The following is a 25,949-nucleotide window of genomic DNA, read 5'->3' as shown; positions in this document are numbered from 1 at the left end:
CCTGTCCTTAATCTAATGAATAAAAAAATTAGGGAGGCAATATGAGAAAATATTGAGTCATCATTCGGTTTTCTTTTCAAAAGGAACTTCTGATCTTAGGTCTTTGAGGAGTTTTACAGGCTTTTGCCAGTAGTTTTAAATAAATCACTATACCACTGTAGGAAAAATAGTTTTAAAAAAAACTTATTTTCTAGTATGGAACTGAAACTTATCAGATTTTAATAAACCTGAACATCTTAAAAAGACAAAGACATAGCAGCTCCTGAAATTCTCAGAATGAAATTTGTCAGAAATCTTGAATTTAGGATTTACAAAATTTTAATAAGATAACTATTTAGTGTGTGATTGAATATTCTGTTTATATTTTTTTTAAATCTTACCTGCCTTCAGGGCATTTTCAGTTCAAAGCCACAAGATAGGCATCAGTTTGTAATGTGGCTAACAAATTTAAGACTTGTAGTTGGTACCGTATGTGCAATGGAAAACTAAATTTGACCCTTATTTGGCTGATGAATACTCTAACTCAGGGGAATTGTGCTTTGTCATTTATCTATTGATTATATTGTGTATCTGTGTATTTCCCCAGTATATTTGTTTGTTAGTACAGTTTTAATGACTGCCATCACACTTGCGTGCAACTTAATTAACTCTGTGCTTTTTTACATGGAATAGGCATTGTTAACAAAGATGCAGGTCTCCTTAAGGGTCATCCTAATTTCTCCATGGAGTGGAAAACATGTGAATGCATTAATTAATTTGCCAGTTTGCTTTATAAAACTTAGATTCACAAACCATAGGTTTGGACAGTAGACAAGTGCTAGAAAACTGATTGTATGAGATTTGTGTGTGGGTGTGTGTCTTATTCTAATAATAATTATAATTCTACTGATGTTCAGTTACTCTGTGTACAGATTTGACAGTGTACAGGACAGAGATACATGTAGGATTCTTGTCCTGTCAGAGTTCAAATTCATTTCAAAAAAGCAATGACAGAGTACCTTGAAATAGAACTAATTTTTTTAATTTTTTCTCTTATATGGAGAATATTTTCCTCTCTAAAGAACAGAAAGAAATGCAGCAACTGGATATGCCATCTTTCTTTTTATAGACTTATACTGTATTTTCAGAAAATTAGAGAGGGGCATGTGAATGTTTTAACAGACAGGCATTCTATGGACTGGTCTGTGTATGTGATTATGTAGGGAATGGTCAATGAAGTCTGGTTGCAAACAACGTAGGGAATACAACAGGGAATATAGTTTACAATTTGTGTGATACCTTACCAATCAATCACAAAAAAGTGAGAAAGAAACAAGCTAAGTGGGAGAAAATTTGTAGTATATATACATTACTGATGATTGACCTGAGGAAGGGCAAATAAAAACCTTGCAGAGTGACCATTAATTCTTACAATTTAATGTTATTTTGTTTTAGGGATAGAGTGATTGGCCTGATGATGACGGCTTGTGATTTGTGTTCTGTAACAAAGTTGTGGCCAGTTACCAGACTGACGGCCAATGATATATATGCGGAGTTCTGGGCTGAGGTACGTGTGTTTCTCTTCTCTACTCTTTTTATAGATTGAAGTATTCAGAAAGGACGAAACCCAACTAGAAGTATTTTTTGATCAATAATTTGGTGTGCTTGTTTTGAAGAGAGTTTACTGGTGCAGGCATGTGTTTGTTGTTTTCTCTGAAGCTATTTAAAGAGCTAAGTTAGATATCTAATTTTCAGGCAGTGTTCTTTCTCTCTGTTAAAGAAAATGTAGAAAGTATGTCCTAACATAACGTGACCAAGCAACAGAACACAGAAGAAAGTCTGGAAGGTCTTTTGGGTCACTAACTGTAGTTTTATGAAGGATATATTTGTATTCTAGAAATGCAAAATATGAAACCAGCTTCCAGGTCAGCTGCATTGAAATATACTTGAAACAAAGCTGTAGTATAAGTCCAGGAAATGCTAAAGCAAATATGGCAAACTTGAAAATTTTCCTCATCTGACCATTTGAATCTTCTTTGTGAGCCAGCTCAATAACTGGGTCTCAGATATAGTTGAGTTTTTAATATACTGAAGATGCACTTAAGATGTACTGAGAATTGAAATAAGGCATTGAGCTGTACTAATATAATTGTGTTCACAAATAAAGATTCAATCTCCCACGTGTTTTATGCGCAGGAGTAAATGTTCTCATTGTTTAATTTTTAAAGTGGAACTGACTACTTTAGAAGTAAGGAATAAATTCTGAAGTTGTTGCATAGAGCTGAGTTATGCAACTTTAGAAAATACGTTGTATTTTCAGAACTACTATTGCATGTGTGTAGGATGAAGTGTTGTTCTCTTATGTGCCCTGTGAAAGTCTGCAATGTTCAGTGGGCTTATTTCTGTTTTACACAGGCATGAAATAGAAATCAGACCCATGGAATTGATGTAGCATGCATATAGTGTGGAGATTGTTATTCTGCCTGTTGCACGTTCATTATGAAATACCAGATGTGCATGGCTTGTGTCTTTAGTATTCACATGTTCTCATTCTCGTAATTATAAACAGCTCAGACTATAACAAAATATTTGAAAAATATATAAGCTCAAAGATCTAGTTTAGTACTCACTTTCTGAAATCCCTGCACTGGAAAGTGAGTGTCCTTGTGAGAGGTATAATGGAGATAAAATGTTGATGACCCTCAGTGATTACATACTCAATTTTTTGCTTATAAGTAAAAAGACTTTTCAATGCAAATCTTGTGAATTCAGTCGAGAAGGAAGAATCAAACTTTTTTCTACTTGACAATAGTAAAAATGGAATTATGGGTGTAATTGAGCCTATCCAGACATTAACTTTTTTGGTAATCCAAGGATGAGTTTATCAAGGTAGATCTTGATATATTGCTATTTCATGGAACAAATGTAAATTAGAATTTATTGACAGAAATTGAATTCTGTAATTGATGTTTTACTGAATCCTCTTTTAAGAGGAGATTAATTGAAACACAGCAGAAATTGAATAAACTGTGATCCAGGCAGGATGGCTGACAGATCCAGCCACAGGTATAGAAAGATTAGATTTCACTGCATAAATTGTTACGTAGTTACCTCTAGAAAAGTGTATTTAACTATATTGAATGGTTACACTACATAAGTTACAAGTAGAATAGAATATTACAGTTCTAAGAGAAGGATAAACTACTGCTTGTAATTACTACTTGAGTTCATAATCTTAATGTGTTGAATGATGTAATCAGAGTGTTTTTATAATATTTCTTCTTTGTGTAGTCGTTAACTAAAACAATAACTCCTGAAGAGGTTGCAGCAATTTTGTGGTATGTCACACTGATCTCTGTCATTGAACCCCAGTATAGCTGGTGTCTTCAGCTAAGTTCTGCCTTGATAACATGAAACTTTCTCAGAGTGCTACAATTCAAGCAAAATAATATGTTGCTCATCAATTAGATAGGATTACTAACTTGTATAAATATGTCTGCTGTGATTTTTATTTTTTTTTTGTGATGTGAGATATGAGGCAGTTGTTAAACCCTTTCTGCAGTATTTTTTAAGAGACTTATAAGCCATTTATTACAGCTGTACTGCAAGTGTGATACAAACTTTCTGGGTTAAAATTTCGTGTTTAACTTTCTGATCATGATCATAACCATGAGGATAAAAGCAGTATTTTTAATAACAGTGTATCATATATATGTTCTCATACTGAACATAAAAAACTTGTGTTTATAGTGCATATGAAAGGGTTAAGATGAATCTGAGATTTGTTCAGTTTTGCTATAATCAGTCAGAGGCTGGAAAGCTTTCTCAAAGTTCTGAATTCAAGTGTTTCTCAGGCACTTAATATTATGTTAATCAAATTGCTTAAAATCATATGATGCTAAATGGTTTAGTGTTAAGGTTCTTATCATTGAGACTATGGTAACCATAGAACAGTCTTGGATCAGTCAATTGCAATACTTCAACCAAATGGAAAAAAATTAAATATTATTTACTGGGGACATATGAAAGCAATATTTGCTTACAATTCCTAAATAATAATTGTTCTGTGCTTGGAATTGTTACAGGTGTCTTCCCCCCCCCCACCCCCCCCACCCTCAGCTGAGGAATGAGGCCTTTCCCTTTGTTTCTTTCAACAGCAAAATGTCTAACAGAGACTACATTCCATGATTTGAGACTCTCTTAACTACCTGGTGAAAGAAATAATGCAGAGAATAATATAGGCATCAATTAAAAAATAGCTTCCTGATTATGTCTCTTGTTGGTTAATTGAACAGGATCATAGTTAATAAGTGATGTTGAGGCCAAATATGCAAGAGGGAATTGACTTCCAGAAGTCCCCATTTTCTCTAGACTCAAGGTATTTGCAAGACACTCAAACAGAAAGATGCTCTGCTCAGACCAGAGTCAATTTATTATAGTGCAAACTTCTCTTTGAGTAAAGGTAGCAAAATCTTCCCTTGGAAAGGCACATTGGCACTTAAAATGTGGCTTTGAGAATCTTATAAGATGTAATAAAATGTGTTCTGGAGATATCTTCAATAGCTGTGGCAGAAAGATAGAACACAGATTTAGGGAATGTCCCAAGCTTTCGGATAGCTAAACCTTTGTAGGCTGAATCTCACATTAAAGGACACAGATAAGGAAATGTTGTATGAGCAGCTATTCTGCATAAGCATTCTCCCTAACTAAGGTGTATTGGGTCTGGCTGGGTTGGAGTTAACTTTCTCCATAGCAGCCCTCATTGTGCTGGTGTTGGTTCTGTTGGACATGGGGGAAGCTTCTGGCCTCTTCTCACAGAAGTCATCAAAGTCACTTCTCTAGCCTCCCCCACTACCAAAACCTTGCCAATACATAAGATTAGCAATTTAAAGATCACTTTGGAATCTCAGATGTGGGCAGTAGATAAAACCAGCCATTGCTGTAGTTGCCTTTCCCCCTCAAGATTAAACATCTATGGTGTTTTGGCAAGGCGATTGAGGCATAAGACTTGGAAACTTCAATTTGTTACGGAAAGTAGCCAGCTACTTATGGATTTTTAAGGAGTGATTGTTTTCAAGGCCCAACAAAGTCCAAACTACTACAGGCTCAGAAACATGTTCTAGCTGCTCTGCTGGTAATGGCTGAAGTGTAGGGAGAAAGTTTTCTCTTGTACATTACATATATGTGGCCTTTGGATACACTGCATCTTTCCCAGTATTCTTCCCATGAATGTAGGTACTTAAAGAAAAGACAGTTGTTTGACAGGCAACTTCTTCAAAGTAGCATGGTGAAAAAGACTAAATTGTTGACAAAGAGGGCATAATATGAATTTGTCTGGTTTTACTCAGCTTTTCCTTGCATTGGTCGGTTGTATTCTATTGGTCGTTGTATTATGGTGCTTTAAACAGGTAATGTTTTGAAAGATGAGAGTAAGTATGAATGGAACACAATAGAATTTCTTTGGTTTTATTCTTCCAGTTGCTTTTTTGTTATGAAGACATACTTGGAAACAAGGAAAATATGTGTATTTTGACTTAAAGACTTAATTTTTAGCATCTGTGATTTACATTGTCATTTAGGTGAATGTATAAAATGAGTCTGTCCTTACTCTCCTTAGGCACTTTTCTGAAATTGCCTCAGAACTGTACCACACATTATTTTAAATTCTGGATTTTTAGATTGACAAAGAATAGAAGATGGAAAATAATTTAGGTCTCACTAGTCTTGATTTGCTTTTCTCCAGGGTGATGAAATGAAGAAAACAGGTATCCAGCCCATTCCTATGATGGACAGAGACAAGAAAGATGAAGTCCCTCAGGGTCAGGTATGAACTCTTTCAGTAAAATGGTACATGTATGTATGTAAATATATATATATATATATATACACACACACACATACAGACATACCATAGTTATGGTATAGTGTTAATAAACACTATATGTATGGAAAAACCATTTCATATATTAGTGAAAATTGCATTTGAAATCAGTTTATGCAGACTGCTGAATTCTATGTTCTGCATGCAAAACCATTAATTTTTTAAGTAGCAGTGAAAAACTTGTTTTCAAAATTTTACTTGAATAACAACGTGCTCTTTGCTGTTGTCACTTTGTACTTGTAACTCTAGCTCAAACCACAATCACCTACAATTTTGAGAAGTGTCAGTAACACTTTTTATCTTAGTAAATGGTTGCTTCCGCCCTTAGCTAAAAGGTTTTGCTGTTTTATCCTGAGTATAAAATGAAATTTATCCCTTGTTCTTGGTTAAAATATTCAGGTTTAGCAATAAAGGGTGTATTTCTAAGAGTCTCAATTGTCTAGTTTTTCAGATCTTTGGGTTCTGATTTTCAGGTGCAGAAGAGTGCAGAAATGACTGGGTTTTACGCTTTCTCTAGGGAAAATTGGAATTTTATAAGCACAATTTCAGGGGGAAAAAAGTCTTGGAAATATTTTTTTGGATAAACAAAAAAGGTAGCTTGTCCTTTGATTGTCTGAGTAGAGAAAAATAACTGTAAATTGTTCCTTGTCCATACATATATCTATTATTGTATAAAAGGTGTTTTTATTTCAGTGGCCTCTGATGTTGTGTCAGTTGTTAGCACTCACAAAGCATTTTATGAACTCTGAAATTAATAATAATATTTAAAATTATATATTACAACATATCACAAAATCATGGTAGATTGCTAAACAAAACTACTGAAATTTTTGTATTTTGACACTTTACTCCATATGCTGTATCATATTTTAGCTTAAAAACTATTGCACCTTATTATAGTAAGGAATTGGCAGTTAACATACTAAATTTGTGTGTTTAGTACAAGCTTAAAATGAGAAAAAACATTTTTCTGCATTTGATTTATTTTTCCACACACTATTTTAGTTATCTTTGAACATCTTGAAAAGTACATGGTATTACAGTATGTACAGATATCTTGGCATTTGTGAGAGAATTGTTAATGAAGGGAAAGATCTAAGAAACAAGCTTTTTGTCTCTTTAAATTCTAATAAGTATTGTTCAGGTACTGTCTTCATCAGATTCTCTTTTACTTGGTGCTCTGTTTCATGCTTCATAGTAGTATAACAGTAAAATATTGAACTAAACAGGACATTAAAAGCCAACTTTGCTAGTATAGTTGTAGTTTCTGTACCTTACAACCTTATAGAAAAATGTGAGATTTAGGATGTGTTTGAATCTGTAAAAGCAGCCCTTCCAGTATTTATGAAGAGACTGAAGAATTTAGTAAACTATTATCCTCCATTTCACTGGGCTCTAGCAAAAATAATTAATGAGTATTTTTACTATTTTAACTAAAACATCAACATGTTATATAAATGACGATGTTTAGGAAATGAGGATTTGTATAAACATGTAATCTCTGAAAATAGCTACTTCTGTCTCAAATACTCATGTTTGATAAAAATAACCTTTACTTAGCTATTCCTCTCACTTGGGTGCCTGGATCAGTTGTGCTTTACACCCTTTGCAGCACAACTGATTTAAGGTCTCTGAGTTTGGTGTCTTCCTTTTGTGAAGCTTACACTGAGGATTTGTTCCCAGGTTAGCAAGGATCCATTCACCATTCTACCCCTCCTTTTGGAACCTGTGAAGAAAATAGAAACGAGAAAACAAAGTCCCCCTCAAAACAAAGCAAACAAAAAAAAAGAAGTAAAAACAAAAACAAGTAGAAAGAAAATGACACATTATGTGAAATAGTGTAGATGAGCAGACATCCTATCTGCATATAGCCTTACCTTCTCACCTTCTTTCTGTTGTTTACATCATAAATACTTCAGCTCAGACTGTTGGGTTCACAGATCAGAAAACGTATCTTATTTTTATATAGTAGTAAGTACAGAGATGACTTGGTTACACAGAAGTATGGGAGGAATCTTTGTATTCATGGAGATAAGTTGCCCTCTGATTTCTGAGTAAGGGCCAGTGTTAAAAAGAGATATTATCAAATGCTTTGGTCATGGTACAATATGTAGTATTTCAGTAACAGACATTTAAAAATTTTGCCCTAAGAAAGGGATCATAGTGCACTACTGTAACAACTATCATAAGAGTCTGAGATAAGTGACTGATGCTATAATGAGTCTGAAGGTAATCTGTCATCCTTGATAATATAAGTAGCATTTTCTAAAAATCCCTTCATGTCAGGACATTTCAGCTGTGGCATTGTAGCTGTTATAGTCCCCTAAGCCTGTATGAATCACATATCATTTAAAAGGTGCTCATTTGGTTCTCTTTAAATAGGATTATGTTAAAAATATATCACTGAAGTACATGCATAAGAAAGTGCAAACCAATTATTGATCACAGTGCACAGCTTTCAGAAACTTTCCAAATGTGCAAAGCCTCCATCATGTTAAGTAAATTGAGCTATGCAATGCATACGCTGGAGGACATCAGAACAATCCAGAATCTGATTGTATTTTGGCAATGCTGCACAACCTTCCTTTTTTAAAAAATAGAATCATCATATGAATAATGTTTGCAGAAATATCTCTTCCATCTCCACCTACTTTCCACCACTAGTGACATCAAACAGCTAGACAGATTCTGAGCAAATAAAATGAATCAATTGAATAATAAAAGGTTCTGTAGAAAACCCTACTTGAAGCAGAAATACCAGTCATAAAAGAAAGGCATGTAAGCAACTTGTTATTACCAGAGATTTCACTGTTGCTGCTTATTTGAAAGTGTTCAGATCTTAAGAGGAGATGCAGAAGTGTGAATAACTAATATAAGCAGTAATTAAGTAAATAGTCAACAGCTCAGAGCTAGCTGGCTGTTAGCTTCCAGTGTTGTAGTTTGGCAACACTTTTTTTTTTCATTCTTGTTTTTTGTAGATTGGGTTCTACAATGCTGTAGCCATCCCATGTTACACCACACTTGCACAGATCTTTCCTCCAACTGGGCCACTACTCCGAGCATGCAGGTGAGTAAATGTGTGTAGCATGTAGGTTGGTCAAAGAAAAAACAGGAATGCTTTGGAAGTTTGTCTGGAAATGAAGACTTTTAATTTTAGAATTTGCATGCAGATAAACAGGGATACACATCTCACATTAATCTATGCAGAAACCCAGAGGCGATAACTGATGTCTGGGACTATCCAAAGCAGATCTACAGACACAGCTGATTAAAGTGAATTGGGTGCCAAAAGTAATTAGAGAGGAACAGATCAGTGTTTATGCATCTCTGTCTAGGCTGGCTAAGTGCAATTTCCTTCTGTGTCCTTTTTACTTCAACATGGTTCTCACAAAAAAAATTGGCTAGAATTCTGTTTCATTGAAAAGATGTAGATTTAGTATGTGGTTTTATTTCATGTCAGATCATTTTTACTAAAAAGCAGAAAAAGAAATATCCACAAAATATTCAGTAATTGGCAGCATAAGAGTAGTAACAGTGGGATGAGGGAGAGTCAAATGTAGCTTTCTCCTATGAATCAATTGGTATGTAGCTTGGGTTCTTCTTGCAGAGAGGCAGGAGTCCTTTATCCTATTGTCTGCTTCTATGCTGGAATGATGATGGATTGCGTTGTAGGGAGGTCTGTCCAATAATTATATCCTGGACCTTAGCAATTTTTCCAGACAAAACTTCTGTTGAAACCAGTATGTATTTCATGAAAATGTTCCAGTTTCGGGTTAATCAGTATTTTCTAAAAAAACCCAGTTGGTACATAAAGCCACATCCAGTGGGAAAAGAGAACTGCTTTTCTTTACTCTTATATATTTTTTTTTCTGTCATGGTCCTTAAATTCAAGCTTGCATAGAACTTTTTATTTGTGTTAAGTAACAAACAAATGTCTTGAAATTTAATATAGTAGTTAGCAAAAACATTTCATTCACATCCAAACACTCTTTCATATAGCCATGAGAAGAATACATAGGTCTGTATCAATGATACAGAGGACTTTCTTATGAAAAACAGTGAGTATCCAGGAGCCATCTTCATAGCTGTTTGCTTCTAAGGTGCCTCTGCTGGGCATGGCTGTGCAACCCTTATGTGGATATGAAAGGAGTATTCAGGAGGACTGGAGGCTCTACCTCTGTAGTTGTTTTGTTAACAGGGCTACAGCTGGAATTTTGGTTAGCATCTGTGCTTTAAGAGTACCAATTCAGAGAAGCTCTTTGTTTATAAAAGAGCTAAAATAATGTTTTGAGTTCTTAGTAGAGACAGACTAAATAAACTGACATAATATATTTAATTTGTCCAAGAGAACCATAGAATCATGGAATGGTTTGAGTTGGAAGGAACCTTAAATATCATCTAGTTTAATCCCCTCGCCACAGGTGTGGACACCTTTCACTAGACCAGGGCTCAGAGCCCCATCTGAACTTGTCTTGAACAATTCCAAGGATGGGGCATCCTCTGGGCAACTTATTCCAGTGCCTCACCACCCTCACAGTAAAGACTTGATCAAAATCTGTAACTGTCTCCATAGCATGCTTTCTGTTTAAGCAAAACTCATTAATTTAGCAGGTTAAGAATACTTGCAGTCTAAATATTCAAAAAAGAACATTCGGGTGTACCTTTACTACCCAAATCATGATCTGTATGCTCTTAACATGAAAATGTCTTGCAGAGTCTGTATGATTAACAAAGTAACCTTAGCACTGGATATCAGGAAAGTTCTCTTACTAGCACAGTCAAATGGGAGGTCTTAGAAATGGGTTTGTATTTACTGTAGAACTATTTGCATAGTCAGTACCTATGGTATGAAATTAGTGTTGTTAATCCACTTAATGGAAACTGAGGCTTAGAGAGGCTAGATTGAGTGCTTAAGACTGCACAACATCTTTTTTAGAAGCAGGGTTCTGGGAAGACACAGCTCTTTTGATTTTTGGACACATGGATATCCAAACGAAGCTTATTTACAAAAGTGGCCTGTATTACTTGATGGTCCATCTTTTAGTACTCAGACAAGGAGGCTTAAAGTTGAATTGTGAATATTAAACACCCATGTAAGCATGTGTTCTAGATGAAAGATTCTCCATAATTCTGAAGATAAAGCATGAACATCTTTTCAAGAGCAGGTTTCTCTGTAGAAGGTGTGATGTCTGAAGCACAGGCAATCAGACTCATGGCAGAGATAATATGAACTTTTTCTGTTGCTGAAATTATGTTTGTTATTTGTTATTCAAATTGTAATACTGATGCTTCTGAAAGCTATACTGACATAGTCTCCACACTGGGCAGAACTCTGTACAGACACAGCTCCCTGTCTTGGTATTGTGTATTCTTTAATTTAGATTCTGCTGATGCAGAACTGGAGCATAGCTGTGTGGATGAGGTTTAAGATTTCCTTAAGAATAAAGAGCTTGCTGAAAATCCACACCCTGGCATAAAGTCTTCTGAAGAGCAGTTTTAGCTTGGCATTGAAATTACCCTCTGCTTTGTCTTTGAAGAGAACGAAGAGGAAGCTTGAATTCAGACTTGGAAATGCAAAGTAGGAAATCAGAACACAGATATAACTTCAGTCCACAATTAGAAAAAAATGATGTTATTCCCAGGTTTAGAATAGTCTAGAGTATTTCAAATAGCTGATTTTGCACTACATTTTTTTCCCTTTATTTTTGATAGGTAATTGTTATTCAGCGTGAGGAGAAGAATACAGCCTCACTCTTGTTTGGTATTTCCTCAGTTGCTGACTGAACAAATTTTGATATCACCCATTCACTAGCAATGCTCATTCTTGGAACACAGTATTTGAGCTGCTGCATCCTTGTGTTCTTTGAAATGCAAACGCCAATAATAGCAGCAAAAGCAGCCAAGGCAGCATGTGAGCATCAAGGTTTTTCTTTTGAGAGCCTCTGGGCATTTATTCCAGACAGTGGGAGCCAGGTCTTCACCAGAAGCTCAAGGGCAAATTGATCATACTATCAACACCTTAAAAAAAAAAAAAAAAAAAAAAATTTATTTAAAAAGTATCACATTGATATTCCTGAGGTAGGGTAGCAGCTAACAGTCCCATTTTTCTTGTCTGGTAATTTATTCCACATTTTTAAATGCTTTCTCGTAATTCTGTGTAGATCAAAACTACTAACCACCTGTGTTACAGTGTTCAGAATAGGTCTTTCCTATGTTTTGTAGCCCACATACTCAATAGGCCTACCAAAGAGGCAAATATATGGTAGTGTAATTATTTTGAGGATGAAGTGATTTATTTTTTTCCTTTTTTTCAGACCAAATAATTTAAAACTGGGTTTTTGTGCTTTTATGTCTCTCAATTCTTGCTGAAATTGATTTAATTTAAAAATATTTTGGCTGCAATTTTCATCACTTTCCCAGTTTCAGGAAAGAGACGTAGAAATAGTGATGGTTCACTTTTTCTGATCCTTAATGCCCGATTGTATTAGCTGAGGTTCAGTGCCATATTAATGCTGGCTTCATGATTTCCAGTTGGCCTAGAGCATTGGCAGAGCAGGTTTCCATGTGCCTGCAGAAAATGGAGTAGGTGTTCACCCTAGAGGCACCAGCTCTCTTTCGTAGACTCCATCAGATACTGCCTTTTGCCACAGAGTTTCCACAGTCATGTCTCTCCTGGCTCACAACTGTGTTTTCCCACAGCCATGAAGGCTATAAATTTGCAATGGAAGAAGGTGGTAGCCTCTAGCATCAGGGCTTGCCCTCGGAAAGGTGTGCCATAGCCTTGTATATAGTCAACATGGATATGAATCAGACAGAATTATAAAATGAGATAACTGAAGTTGAAGGCTGAAAAATGTAAAGATGATAAAAGCTTGATGACATACAAGAACTAATATATAGCATAATAAATATCAATGTGTAGTACAACAGACAGTATTGTTAGGAAGAAATAAATCCCAGTGAACTTATGAACAGTGCTTTACCTTTGACTTTTTTGCACCTGCAGGGACAATCTCAACCAATGGGAGAAAGTAACAAGAGGTGAGGAAGCCTCTATATGGATTTCCTCCCAGTCCCTTGCTCCTGGGACCTCAGATTCTCTTCCTGTGAAGATTGATGACTGAACAGCAGCAACAGATTGCTTCAATCTGAAAAGCACCCCTTCTTATTTTGGGGATTTTTTTTTTGTTTTGTTTCATTTTTATTTGGAAAAAAAAAAAGGAAAAAGAAAAGCTACAAAATTCTAACTAAGAAGTAGACCTGCCTAGGAAGGTAACAGCCATGGAGTTACCTCAGCTGAATGACTCTGGCAGCCAATCTCCTGATCTACACCAGTGACACAAAGTCAATAGAGAGAAAATGACAACCCAGATGTTTTGGAGTCAGCTATCAAAAGAGAACTTGTGAATATAAAAGACTGGCCTTATCTCATGGGCTACATTGCTGAGGCCTTAATTTAAAACTGATGGGGGGTGGGGGTGGGGGGAATCTTAGGGGGTACTTCTAAATTGTATCTTTATAGTAAGGGTTTCAATGGTACTTTTATTATACCGTACTGTGGCTGGCTTTAACACCAGTGTCACTTGGGAGTTCTTGGCTATAAATAGAACAATATACCCATTGCTATTGTGAATGTTTATGTGTGATCTACTTGTAATCAGTTTGAATTCCAGCAGAATCCTTGGAGATTATAATTTATGCTTAGGTTACAGTGAATTCTCTTGCTGCAAACTAAAGGAAAACCAACATTCAGGTTAAAGTTTTAAAGTACTTCATTAAGCATCATGATGCAAATTGTCTGTCACTCATAAGGGAAATGTTGATAGAACTAGTGATGGTGCTTCGTTATTTAGAATGATTTATAAACTCCTCCCTTAAAACCCTAGAAGTACTGGATAATTATCTCTGATATGAGAAGGAGTTTCAGGTTGGAGTTTTTGTATCCATAATGACAGAGGTATCAGATTAAAATTTAGATGTGACAGCAAAGATTTCCTTGCGTAACTCACAATTAAGTAAAGTCATAGTTTTTATTTCTACCTGCTGAGTTGTATTTTAAAACTTATTAGAGACATACCTGAAGTATGCTATCTGCTGGGAACAAAAGCCTTGTCAGAAAATTCAGGTCTGATAAGAGGGATTGTGGTACCATCACAATAAATCAAAAATGTGTTTGTATTGACTAGCTTTTGTGTTGCACAGTAACACTGCATGTCTTCTACTGCTTTTTTCCCCTGTCCCAAGATGAGTGAAATTAGGAAACTTCTCCATTTGTCTGTTTGTTTTTTCCCCCTAGTTCAGCAAAATTTCCAGGATTAGAACTGCCTTTCTTAGTGAAAGAATAGCTGACTGAAGAAAAGTACTCTAAAACAGTGTGTTTACAGTTCTGTGCTGACTTAGGCTTTAGCCTTACAAACTTAGGCACAGCCTTTAAGACCGTATGTTGAATGCCACTCTTAAATTTAGTGCAATTGTACAGAGTATGTTTCAACAACACTTAATTTGCCTTTTTCTTTCTCTCAAAGATAATGAGAAAAAAATCTTCACAGTGATCCACACAGTAGGTGAAAACACCGTCTTTGCACACCTTTCACATACAGCCTATACTGCATTATATGCTTTTTCACAGGTAATGAACACTTGTAGTGGTTCCATGATAACATGGCCATTGTGTAACTGCAAAAAATACTAGTAGTGACTTAAAGACAGAACAGAGGTTCTCTTTTTCCATCTCATGTCTTTTGGGCTGTATTGCTCTAATAGGCATGCCATCTAATGGGTTTTGTGTGAACAACCTGGACTCTTGAGTTTTGCCTTCTGTTATGGTCGAGCACATGCCACTATCTGTATATGTGTACAGTATGTGATCCATAATCGCATAATGTATAAATGCACCTAAGCCTTTGCTGTACATAGAGATCTCACAGGCTGAGAATTCAATATGAAGTTATCTTATTTGTATGATGCAGGTTACAGCCCCATAATTTTTTACTGTGTGCTTTGCCAATTCTAAATGCAGAAATTAATTGTTAATCACAGCAAACTGTTTTGAAATTAAAAAAAAAAAAGACAGAAACAATTACACCAAAGTAGAATGAGTAATATCTCATGCTGTGTCCTCTGTTTTACTCCTTAGCTATTCTGTTTCAGCTAAATCTTGCAGATGCAACCTTTCATCCCCTAAGTAATGGAGACACAGTCCACTGATCCTAATTTACGTGGAAATTATCTAAATCTGTGGTGACTACAAAAATACTCTTTGAAATTCAGATACCCCAACAACTGGATGGAACATTTTCCTTCATGGTTAAAGTATATTTGTGGTTATTCTCCCCCTTTTTTTTTTTCTCCATTTAAAAATGCTGATCTTAAAAGCATTGCAACACTATTCCTTATCATACTGTGCCTGTGTGTATAGAAAGATTTTCATTCATCTTTTACTCATCGACAATAAAGATAACTTCACTAGTTCTGTTTCTTACTATTCAAAATATTTGACAGTATCACATATGATTTTGTTTTGAAGTTTATAAGTACTGATAGAGAGCCTGTTTCCCTGGCAAATTTTTCAAATTGACAATCAGTTGTTTTACTAATGTCTCAAGTGAATCGGGTACTGTTTCTAATACAAAACTATCCGAACCACATAAAATATATGTTTGCTATAGTATAATGTTTATTAGAATTAAAAATTCTGGCTCCAATGCCTGCGGTTTGGTTTGATTTCCTGGTGTGTAAAAGGAGAAAGGTCATGACAAAATGTTACTCTTTCTTAGCACTGAGACCAATAAAAATAGCCATGATGAATTCTTTTTAAATCAAATATAGTCTATCTTAGCATTTAGAGAGTATAGATTCGTATGTGTAAATATTTTTTAGAAAAAGACTTATACCTGCACTTCCAAAGTTAAAAACATCAAAAATTAAAACTTTGGAGCTGCATTTCAATTTCATGACTCAAACACATATTAAGATTTAATTGATCAAAGTTCTGAACTTGAACTCACAAATTGAGACATCCAACTCATTAAGTTAAAATGCAAATAGACATTCCTCTTTGCATTTTTACCCTACTAAAACTGATCTTGCCCAAATTCAATAAGAACGTATAAAAAGCCTAACAGACCTTTCCTTTCCTAGAAGTGTTAGACTTTATATTCCCAGAATTGCTATTGTTCTTCCCCTCTAAGCCTAGTAAAGGTAAAAGCACTGTTTGAAGCTGTAACTGAGCATTTCCAATGTATTATGAAATGGTGCCTGAAAGGTATATGCTAACTGAGAAAAATAGTTGACATAGCATGATACTTGTCTGAAATACTGCATATTTTATTACAGCACTAACGGAAACTCCACTGTTAAAATTAATCTATGAATTTTGTACGGTTGTGCAACATACTCCTATATACTCATAGCAGTAATTTTTTTTTTTTTATAAGTGACCATTAGAGAAATGCAATTAGGTTTTTCTGGCTGGAATATATGATGAAGTATATTAAATTGGAGGGGACATGCAAAGTGGAATTCATCTTTTTATGTGGCACAGATTCCTTTCATGTGTTTAAACTTAGAACAATGTGATCAGTTTGCTGTGACTGCATTTAGAGCATTTAATGTTAAAATTGTAGGGAAAGCAAAAAGCACTATTCATGTTAAAACATAGAGATTATTAGATACTTGACTCAATTATGACCCTCTTGAAATAATGCATTTGCCTCAAACACTGTGATATAGGACCAGTTCTGTGAAGTGTAACAATTAATTTATTCATTCTAAACGTGGAAAAGGCTTTCTACACGCGACTACAATGAAGTTCATGTTCAAACTTTAAGTTATATATCCCAATCTAGCAAAGGCACATCATAATTTTTGTTTTGCTTTCTGACCAAAAACTGTGCTCGATTGTAATACGGGTGTATACTCTGTCAAAAACCCTAAAATAATGGACTGCTTTCTAGGGTAGATCAAACTGATTTGTAGAGTAGTTTCATAAATATTCAAAATTCAGGTTGGGCTGTTATGTGAAGAAGAAAGAACTTCAAGGTAACAACATTCAACTTTACTACATTTAGTGAGCTGAAAATTTTGTTTTATATATATATATATTTACACACATATATATATATATGATACATATAAACTTATCTTTGTAAAAAAATATGCAAGTGCAATAATTTAAAGAGGTCTTAACTTTGCATTTATAAATTATAAATACTGTACATGGTGTGTAATTTTTTTCATGTATTCATTTGCAGTCTTTGTATTTAAAAAACAAACCTAAACCTTTACTATTACGTTTGTACAATAGAACAGTAAGCATTTATTATGATATAGTTAAGTTGTAAATAAATTCACAAACCAAACAGCCAGTATGTATGCATATATGGGTGTCCTATTGTGAAACCTGTTTTTGCTTTTACTGCTGGCTCTAGCACAGCAAGACTACTTCTGTGGATATGTAATTATACATATAAATATATGTATGATACATAAAATATATTTAGAAATGTTCATAATTTTAATGGTTATATCTATACATATACTTTGGTGTGAATATTACTGAATACAGAGTTTTTTAATATTATTTTTCATGTTTATTTTTGCTGTTATTGGGAATGCAAGTGAGGGATGGGAATGTGTATATGTGTGTTTACACCATAAGTAAACCACAGCACAAAGCGATTCAAAATTTGGTGGAGTCTTTTAAATAGGTAGTGCTTGGTTTTCCTTGTATTTTGAGTTTACTTATGGTGCGTTTTCCTAACACAGGACAATTTTTTTCTTAATATATTTTTATTACCTATTGCAAGTTCACATTGTCACAAACTTCAAAGGGGTGCCCTTTTCTGTTTGGCCTCATGCTGCCAGAGAACTTACCTTGCTGTTGGCAGATAACTTCCATACAGATCCTTGCTTTGACACTGTCAAATGTCAGTGCAGCTAATGCTACCTTTTGGGAATTACACAGGTACTCATATGCTGAATTGTAAAAGAATTGCACCCAAATTTGTAAGGTTTGCTAGTCCAAAGCAATATAAGGCTTTAACAGCTGCCAATACAGTACAATGTAGGTTCAAGGAACCATAAAACAAAATTCTGAACAACACATTAAAAATAAAATTAAAAATAGATGGAAAAAAAAATCCTATGTATCTATCCACCTCTTGTAACCAGCCCTTCCAGAAAGCTGCAAGGATTGTACTATGAGGGCTATCTTACGTGATGAGACAGAAAATGCACTGATACTTAATGTGTTTTTTAGGGTTTGTTCATTAGGGGGTTGTTAAAACTTTCTTAATTATTTTTAGGGATAGACAATAGAAGTGGAATGTTTCTGTGTATACTATTAATTTAGTCCTTTCCACCTGTTTCTGTATTGTTGGCAAGGATCTAAAGGCTGGAATCAATTAATGACTTTCTGGTCAAGATGCTGAAACTGATGGCAGATGGATGACATATTTTTCTGTTTGTGCAGACTCTTGTAGCACAGAATAGTGCTTTGCCATTGATGGTCACTGTCCATTTGGTGTGCTTTTTTAAACAATTGTAGCCCACTGTTATTGAAAAACATCATCAGAAACTTACAAAAATCAACCCCAAAAATCAGCCCCAAATATATTCCATTGCAGATAGTGGAAAATATAAATGCAAAAGCACCTTAACTCATTTGGGGAGGAAACGAGTATTGCTGTTGGTTTTGAGGAACTCTGAATTTGGCTTATTTGAAAGTATCCAAGTGCTCTGTGCCAGAAATATCAATGACTTTCACCTGCTCAACAAGTGGTGGAGATTATTTTGTTGTACTTATTTTGCTGAAGACAATTACTAAGGAGAAATTCCCCTTCCTCAATCTGTAGTCTCTCTTCAGATTAGGGAGAAAAGTTTTTTTCAGTGTGTTTCAGTAGTGCTATGGAAGAGCTACCTGTACCGTGGAAGTTGCTTACGAAGATGAAGGTCTTTGTCTCTGGGTCAAGAATGAATTACAGAGAGATGCTTCAGAAGGTAGTTCGTGTGTACATAAGGCCTGTTGTTTAAAAGTCTGAAAGAAAGGAGAAATCTGAGATTCAAGAACTGTGAAAAGAATTAATTATACCAGGTAAAGTTTTACTTTCATGTGGGTTTTTTTGGGGGGGGGTTGTAACATTGCTAGAAGGGCTAAATGATTTTCACCCCATCATCTGTAAACATTCAGCTGGAATTAGTTGTTTTTCTTTTTTACAGCATTGTAAACCCTGTGAATACAAGTGAGAAAATGATTTTTGTAGAGCTACTTCTGTTCCTTTAGCAGTATTTCTGCTGCTTATAGAAGCAACATCAGTTGTTAATACACACTATTTAATAAGCATATGGAAATGAAAAAATAGGTCTCATAAAAAAAAAAAAGAAAAAAGATACCAAAAAACCAAGAAGGACCTATGAAAGTCAGTATCTGTCAGAAGCCTTCGAAAATTTTATTATCAATGTTAGGAGTGGTGAATGTGGTAGAGTGATGAATATGGGTAGTTTCAAGTTAGTGCTGATGGACAAGTTGATTACAAATAAGAGAAATGGTATGATAACTAGTGTTAATTTCCAGCTAGTGAAGTCCAAGTTGTTTTCTGCTGCTGACTTGCGGAAAGAAAAAATATTCAATTTCAGGTGTATTTTACATCCTGTGACAAAAAAAATCCCAACCTGGTTAAAAAAAAAAATGTATTTTCTCTTGTGACTAGCATGGGAAAAAGGCTAGCAATGTGTGCCTTTCTTTTTAACATGAAAATATACTGAAGCTTGAAGAGAAGAATATTTACAGTACATTTGGAAAGACAATGGACATCTGTTAAGATGCTACTTATGGACTTGAAGGAATAAAATTGTTCTGTGACAGATTTTCATTATGATCTTGTGTAAGTTGCTCAACACTCTATGGTTTGGGGGCTTCTTTAAGTTATTTAAGCCTCTAAACACTTTTTTTTTCTTTGGTATTGTGCATGTTTGGAAACATTCCTAGTTACATGCAGTCCAGAATTCAAAATATGTGTAGAGGCGAGCAGGTGGTCATCTTATAATATATATAATGATGTTCATTTCCCTGTCAGGTGAGGACAGTTATCACAGGGCTGTGATGCTCTCAGGTGTGCTGCTGCTGAGCACCTCCCTTTCCATTTTCTCCCAGTGTGAGGGGAAGACAAGGAAATTACAGTGCAAGCTTTCAAGCTGGCATATGGAGTTGCATCTTTAACAACTTTTGAGCTGTTGCAGTGACATATAATCTTAAAAAAATTAAAATTCCTATAATTAAACACTGTGGCAAATTTTATTTTAAATCTTTACTGACTTCTGTGTAAGTGATAATGTCAAATGGGTTTGGGTGCCACATCTGTGTAGTTCCTATTCTGCAGCCATTTTGCAGGGCCCTGTTCCAGGGCTGCTGGAAGTGGTATGGGTAATTCTCTATGTCCTTTAAACTATCTCATTCAGCTCCAGTTGTCAGACAACTTCTCATTTTGGACTTGGTATCTGACTAGGGAACTGGGTGTATCTTTTTGCAGTTCTCAGTGGTTTTCAGGATTTGTTACAAAACATATTAAAACATGCTATAGCTTCATACAGAGCTGCACGTGCAATATACTACCTTCCTTTCAAAGTTTCAAAGTTTTCAAAGTCACAGAACTAGTAAAGGTTCTAGGTACTCTAGAATCACAAGTGTGGTAAAACTAAAGTTTCCAAGGAATAAATACTAGTTTCTTATGTTGCTTTTTGTTGGGCCATGTGTAAAATAATACATAAAAACTTAGCATATATTCCCTTTGGACGTTGTCTTTCCTGGATAATACAGGAAATTGTTCTCTGAAATCCCTCCTCCTGCCTACAGCAGAGCATTGCCATCAGAGCTAGCTATGCTTTACTGGGGATATACCAGAAGCATTAGTGAACTAAGTGTCTGGTTCATCAAGAGAACCTAAAGAACTTACACATGACCTGGGACTTGTAGCTAACACAGGTTGTCTGCTAATAGAGTTTTTCTTCTGGAATGTACAAGGACAGCAGTTTTCTTTGAGTTTGTCTAAACCTTTGCAATGCCAACATATCAGAAGGAGCTGATTTAGTGTTTAGAAATGGTTGCCATTCTAGCTGGTGAAGCGTCAGTTGAAGACTTTTTCTGTCCTTCACCACAAGGCATGTGAATCCCAAGACCCCAAGACCATCAGTCTCAGAAAATCAAGAAGTACTGTACTGCAAGCTTAAAAGAAAACTTCATATAGGAGAACTAACATCCTATGAGAGATCTAGTTGCTATATGAAAACTTCTAAGTCAATTCTTTGAAATCATTAAATAGAATTTGCTGATAAGATTGGCAAGTTCCTAATTTTCTGCTTTTTTTTATTTCTGCTCTTTTTGTGCTGCAAATTTTCTTTTCTGGTAGAGCAATTTCTGTTTTTTTCCTTTCACCTTTGGGAATTGTATGAGTAGAACAGACTGCCATCTCTACAACCTCTTCTACACTCTCAATTTCTGTGGTCTGAATTAATTCCCAGTGACTAAGAATTAAAAGTATAAAGCTATTCTTCAGGGCTATGTTTTCAAGGTTCATATAAAGGACAAAGAACAGGGTGTGTACCAAAGACAGAGTTAGTGGACTGGAATTTGCAAAGGAGACCTGAGTTTCTCTCTGCCCTGAGAGTAATAATTTTCATGCAGTATTACATACTTGAAAAGCTTGGAATGAAGTAAATACTTTGCCATGTGAGGGTAAGGTGAGGGCAAAACTAAAATGAAAGATGGGCTACGCTTATGGTGAAAGCTTCTCTCACCCACTGGCTAACTTAAAGTAAGGAGGCTGATCTGAAGTCTCAGCTCCCCAGCCTTTCTAAATAGTAGGTTTTGCCCTGAATTGCATAAGATCCTCATGCAGAATCACTCTGTGCTTCATAGAAGTGCTGTGTAATGCTTATCATGCAGAAGAGATTTCTGAAGTGCTTCAGATGGTGTCTTTATGAGGAGTTGGCATAGATTAAATTAATTTATTTGGGGATCCTGGTGCTTTTCTTTTGAAGCTAAAGCTGTATTATGAATCTGTTTAGGAAGTGACACAAAGGGACTACAGAGGGAGATCAAGATGGTTTTTCATTTACAAGACCTTTTTCCAATTTCCTGAATTTAGTTGATCCTGCATAGCCTGTGTCATAGATGAACCCACTTGTGTATCTTACTCTTTTTGCTGCTAACTTACAGTGGCAGTAAAACAGAGCTTGCAGAATTTGCTTGAGCTTCCATTTCTGTTTGGTATCTAGCCTTTATCTGACAAAACACTTCTGGACACGGATATTTCTCTTCCCCAGAAATATTGATGCTATGGGAAATGCTGTAGCAGACATTCACATGGTAAACAGGACAGATTTTTTTTCATTCTTTCAAGTGGAACATGTACCAAGAGACGATCTGTGTCATCTTTTTCAGTCATGTCAGTCGATATAATCCATAACGTGGGAAAACTGGAGCAGGACATTATTCCTTTTGGAGATGTGGAAAGGCTTTGTGTCAATGACTTGCCACTAACTCTTTTACTGTGTTTTAGTAGCAACTCTACATTTTAAGCGAGAGAGTCCCATAACTGAGAATGCTGTAATTTAATGTTTATGCTGCTGCAGTCAAGGCTAATGCAGTTGACACAGTCTGGAATTGTCTTTTCTATATACTTTCCGGGGTAGGCTGATGGCTGTAGTGCATTTTCTCTCCTTCCATAAGTGATATTACTGCCATTTTTGTCCTGAATTGAGGGGAATACTGGTAACCTCAGCAGAAAGAGAGGAACTCTCTGGCTGGAACAGGCTGAATTCTCTTCCTTTCTTGAGAGCTCGTCTCATCAAGTTATCCTGGAGATAAAATGGTTGGGAACAGCCTTTTCACTAGTGTTACTTTCACCTTGGGGAAAAAAAAATAGAACATCACATTCTGTAATAAGATTAGAAACCATTAGAATCCAAATATGAACTGTGTAATTCTCCACAGTACCCTACAGGGTTCAAATCTTTCACATGCTTTTTCCTGTGGATGGTCATAAAAGCAAATATTTTTAAAATGCGTGGTTTTCCCACAACCTGTGTCGTTCTCCAGTACTATACCCACATTGCAGTGACTGTCAGTTTCAAATACTGGGAGAAAAATGTCACAGGCTATATTTTCTACATGCCAAGAAATGGTGAGAGGGAAGTCTTGTGAAAACTCCATTAAAGAATATTTGGAAAAATCCCACATTTTTTGCTCTGAGGATAGTTAAGTTTAACATGATAATAAACTGCCTAGATATTTCTTCTCCAGGTTATATAGACTCCAAGTAGCTATGATGATTTTTAAAGATAACATAATCTCAACACTTGCAGTAGCAATTGGATGAGAACACGCAGAAACAGACTTTTCACCCACTGACACTGCACTAATAGGATTGGAGGGTGGTCTGTGAGTCCTCTCTGTTTGACAAGTAAGAGATAAGTACCACTGCTAAGGTAATCTCTGCCAATTGCCAAAACAGCAAGGAGTAGACACAACCAAACCAACTATACCTCTGTGCAGAAAAGACTGCACAGGAGACCATGGTCATCATCTCTGCTCCCAACACTATTAACTAGTGGAATCCACAGGAGCAGAGCTCATGTGAAATCCTGCCCAAAGTGCCTGAGCGTGCACTGTGTTCCCAAATAGGTATTCCTCTGATCACAGGGGTGATGAAGCCCAGGTTCCTGTTGGTTTGCATTATTGTACTTAGATTTAAAAAAATTCAGTTAGGTTTTCTGCTATCTTTATGTGTGATTTTGAAATTCTCTGCTGTTACAATCCATCTCTTGCCATGCTTTGGCTGTGAGAAACAGACTCACATATTCTGTAGAAACTGGTCAACAGAATGAAAAGTTCTGGGGTGCACCTCAGTTCTCTCCCTAAAGAGCCACCTCTTTTATCAAATGTGGAACTTTGTTATTTTTGAGACTCTTATCTGAAGTTTGGATTAAATCAGCCAATATATTCAAAAGGTTTATGGGAGGAGAATGAATGTGCCAGGGAGTGGGAAGTCTGGTCTGACATTGCCAAAAAGCCACCTAAGATATCAGGCTCTGCTTTATAGTTTAAACTTTGACTTTAGAATTATGGTAAAATAATAAGAACTATTGAAGCCCTGCATACTGTATGAATGCCAGTAAACTTTTATTTTTGGCATTCCTAATACACAGACTAAACAGTGCAACTTGCCAGCAGTATCTCAGAACAAATCCGTGCATCTTGTTTTTTTCCGTTTAAGATGCTTTGTGTAGAGATACTTTACCTGTGTCTGCAGTGGGGTGAGTGCTTTCTAACAGACAAGTCCGTGTTTCAAGACTGAGTGCAGCAACTGCTTTGGATGACATGCAAGTTATGTTTCTGGAACAAAAGTGTGATTAGGAAACTGGGATGTAGACAAAGAGCTACATTTAAAAACTATCTTAGATTTTGACTTGTTAAGGAATCCTGGTGTTGTTCAAGGATCTAATTTTAGAAACTCTCTTAAATCTAGTCCTGGAGCCTGCTGGTATTCTCACGAGCCTTCCCTGTGGTAGTGATGAGACTGGATGCTGTGACTGTTGAATAGCTGGACTGCAGTGCTGTTCTCAGATCCTGTAAACACTTTCTGATGGATGAGCTGTATTTAAGGGGTCCATTTTTTCATTTGTATAAAGCTTGCCCAGCACAACAAACATTGAATTATCCCAGTTCTTTAGTGAACCTCCTTCACTCATCTTCGTTCTGTTTCCCCTCTGCAGTCTAGAGCCTTCAGCCCTGTCCTGGTACGTGTGAAAAAATTTGGTCTGGATTCTGGCTGTGTTCATGGATGGTTTTCACAGAAAGGTCCTGCTGAATCATTTCATAAAGACCAGTCTTAAAGTGAGGTTGGGACAGGTGTAAATGCCTAAATCATTGTCAGTTCCTGAAGTACGATGCCCATTTAGACTCCAAAGGTAGCAGTGTAATGGTTGACCTGCTCTAATAATGCAAATGCTGATTGCCCCCTCTTATCAGTTTGGAGCTTGCATTTGGCACAAGTACCTCCGCGGGCCCACTACGCAATGCAGATTACACATCAACTCAGTACAGCATCCAGCCTGCTTCTGTGCTAGGGATAACTGAGCAAGAGTCTACCTTCATTCTGCCTCTTCCGTAACCATTGTCTGCCTCTGCTCAGTGCAATGGGCCTATGCAGCCTCTGAACTGCTCCATAGATCTGAGTGCAAGGTCACTCCAGCTATGTTAGTCTGGTTCAGGCTCCTCACCAAGGCTTACAGAGCAAATACATCTAACCCTTCAAATGCACCCCCTGCCCTCTGCTTGATTGTGCCTTTTTATGTAATAACAACATGAAACTAAAGTAAATGGAACTCATGACTGTTACCATGACAAAATGCATAACAACTGTAAGACATTTGCATTTCAGGGCATTTGAGGGGAAAGATAATATGCATAAAACTTGTAGCAATAGATCTGATTTTTTGGCAGCCTTTTCTGTTATTCATTGCAAACAAAAGTCCCACTGTAGCACCAACTGTAATGGAAGGAATGCTGCCCCTTCTTTTCCCCTTACACAAACATAGTTTGAGAAGCAGGAACAATAGCTCAGGGGTAAGAGAAGCTTTGCAGTTTGGTACCTACATGTTTCACTATTAACAAAGCTGTATTGATTTATCTACATTTGTGGTCACCGTACACAGAGAATGATCACTGCTGGGTGCACATGGTAGGTTTCATGTTTATTCTGAACTGTAACTGGTTCAACTGCTTTATGCCGCCTGAGCATAAAGCAGAGATCCTTTGGAAGGAATAGCTTGAGCTGATGTGTGCCAATCTGCAGGATGTAGGCCAGTTAAAGGACAGCCTTTTCAGTCAGGCAGATATGATGACCAGTGCTGTGCTCAGTGTGTGGTAAAGTCACCTAGTTTGTCAGGAATCAAATTTCTCGTGCACTCTAACTATGTCATTAGCTTGTCTACATTTGGATTCAACAGCTTGATACAGGTTCAGAAGTCTGGTCTGACACTCATGGAAGCTCAGTTTCTCTGTGGCTTTGCTAAATATCTGCTCTTAAGA

General features: G+C 36.1%; 1 protein-coding gene across 3 annotated transcripts in view; it reads left to right on the top strand.

Annotated features, from left to right (window-relative positions):
• The window catches only part of PDE10A (phosphodiesterase 10A), a 355,321-nt gene extending 337,775 nt beyond the window's left edge, over positions 1–17,546 (top strand). For 2 of the 3 annotated variants that reach the window (XM_027633637.1, XM_027633642.1), the window contains exons 19-22: positions 1,435–1,546; positions 5,723–5,803; positions 8,839–8,927; positions 12,867–13,512. In XM_027633637.1, the coding sequence (XP_027489438.1) occupies positions 1,435–1,546; positions 5,723–5,803; positions 8,839–8,927; positions 12,867–12,984 (400 nt within the window). In that variant the 3' untranslated portion in view covers positions 12,985–13,512. Of the gene's footprint in view, positions 1–1,434; positions 1,547–5,722; positions 5,804–8,838; positions 8,928–12,866 lie in introns of all 3 variants that reach the window. The other variant, XM_027633632.1, reaches the window with a different exon arrangement.
• Positions 17,547–25,949: the final 8,403 nt, after the last annotated feature.

Source organism: Corapipo altera, unplaced genomic scaffold (genome assembly GCF_003945725.1).
Source record: "Corapipo altera isolate COAL_440 unplaced genomic scaffold, ASM394572v1 2b, whole genome shotgun sequence".
NCBI classification, from domain to species: Eukaryota; Metazoa; Chordata; class Aves; order Passeriformes; family Pipridae; genus Corapipo; species Corapipo altera.
This window is presented reverse-complemented; position numbering and strand designations above follow the sequence as displayed.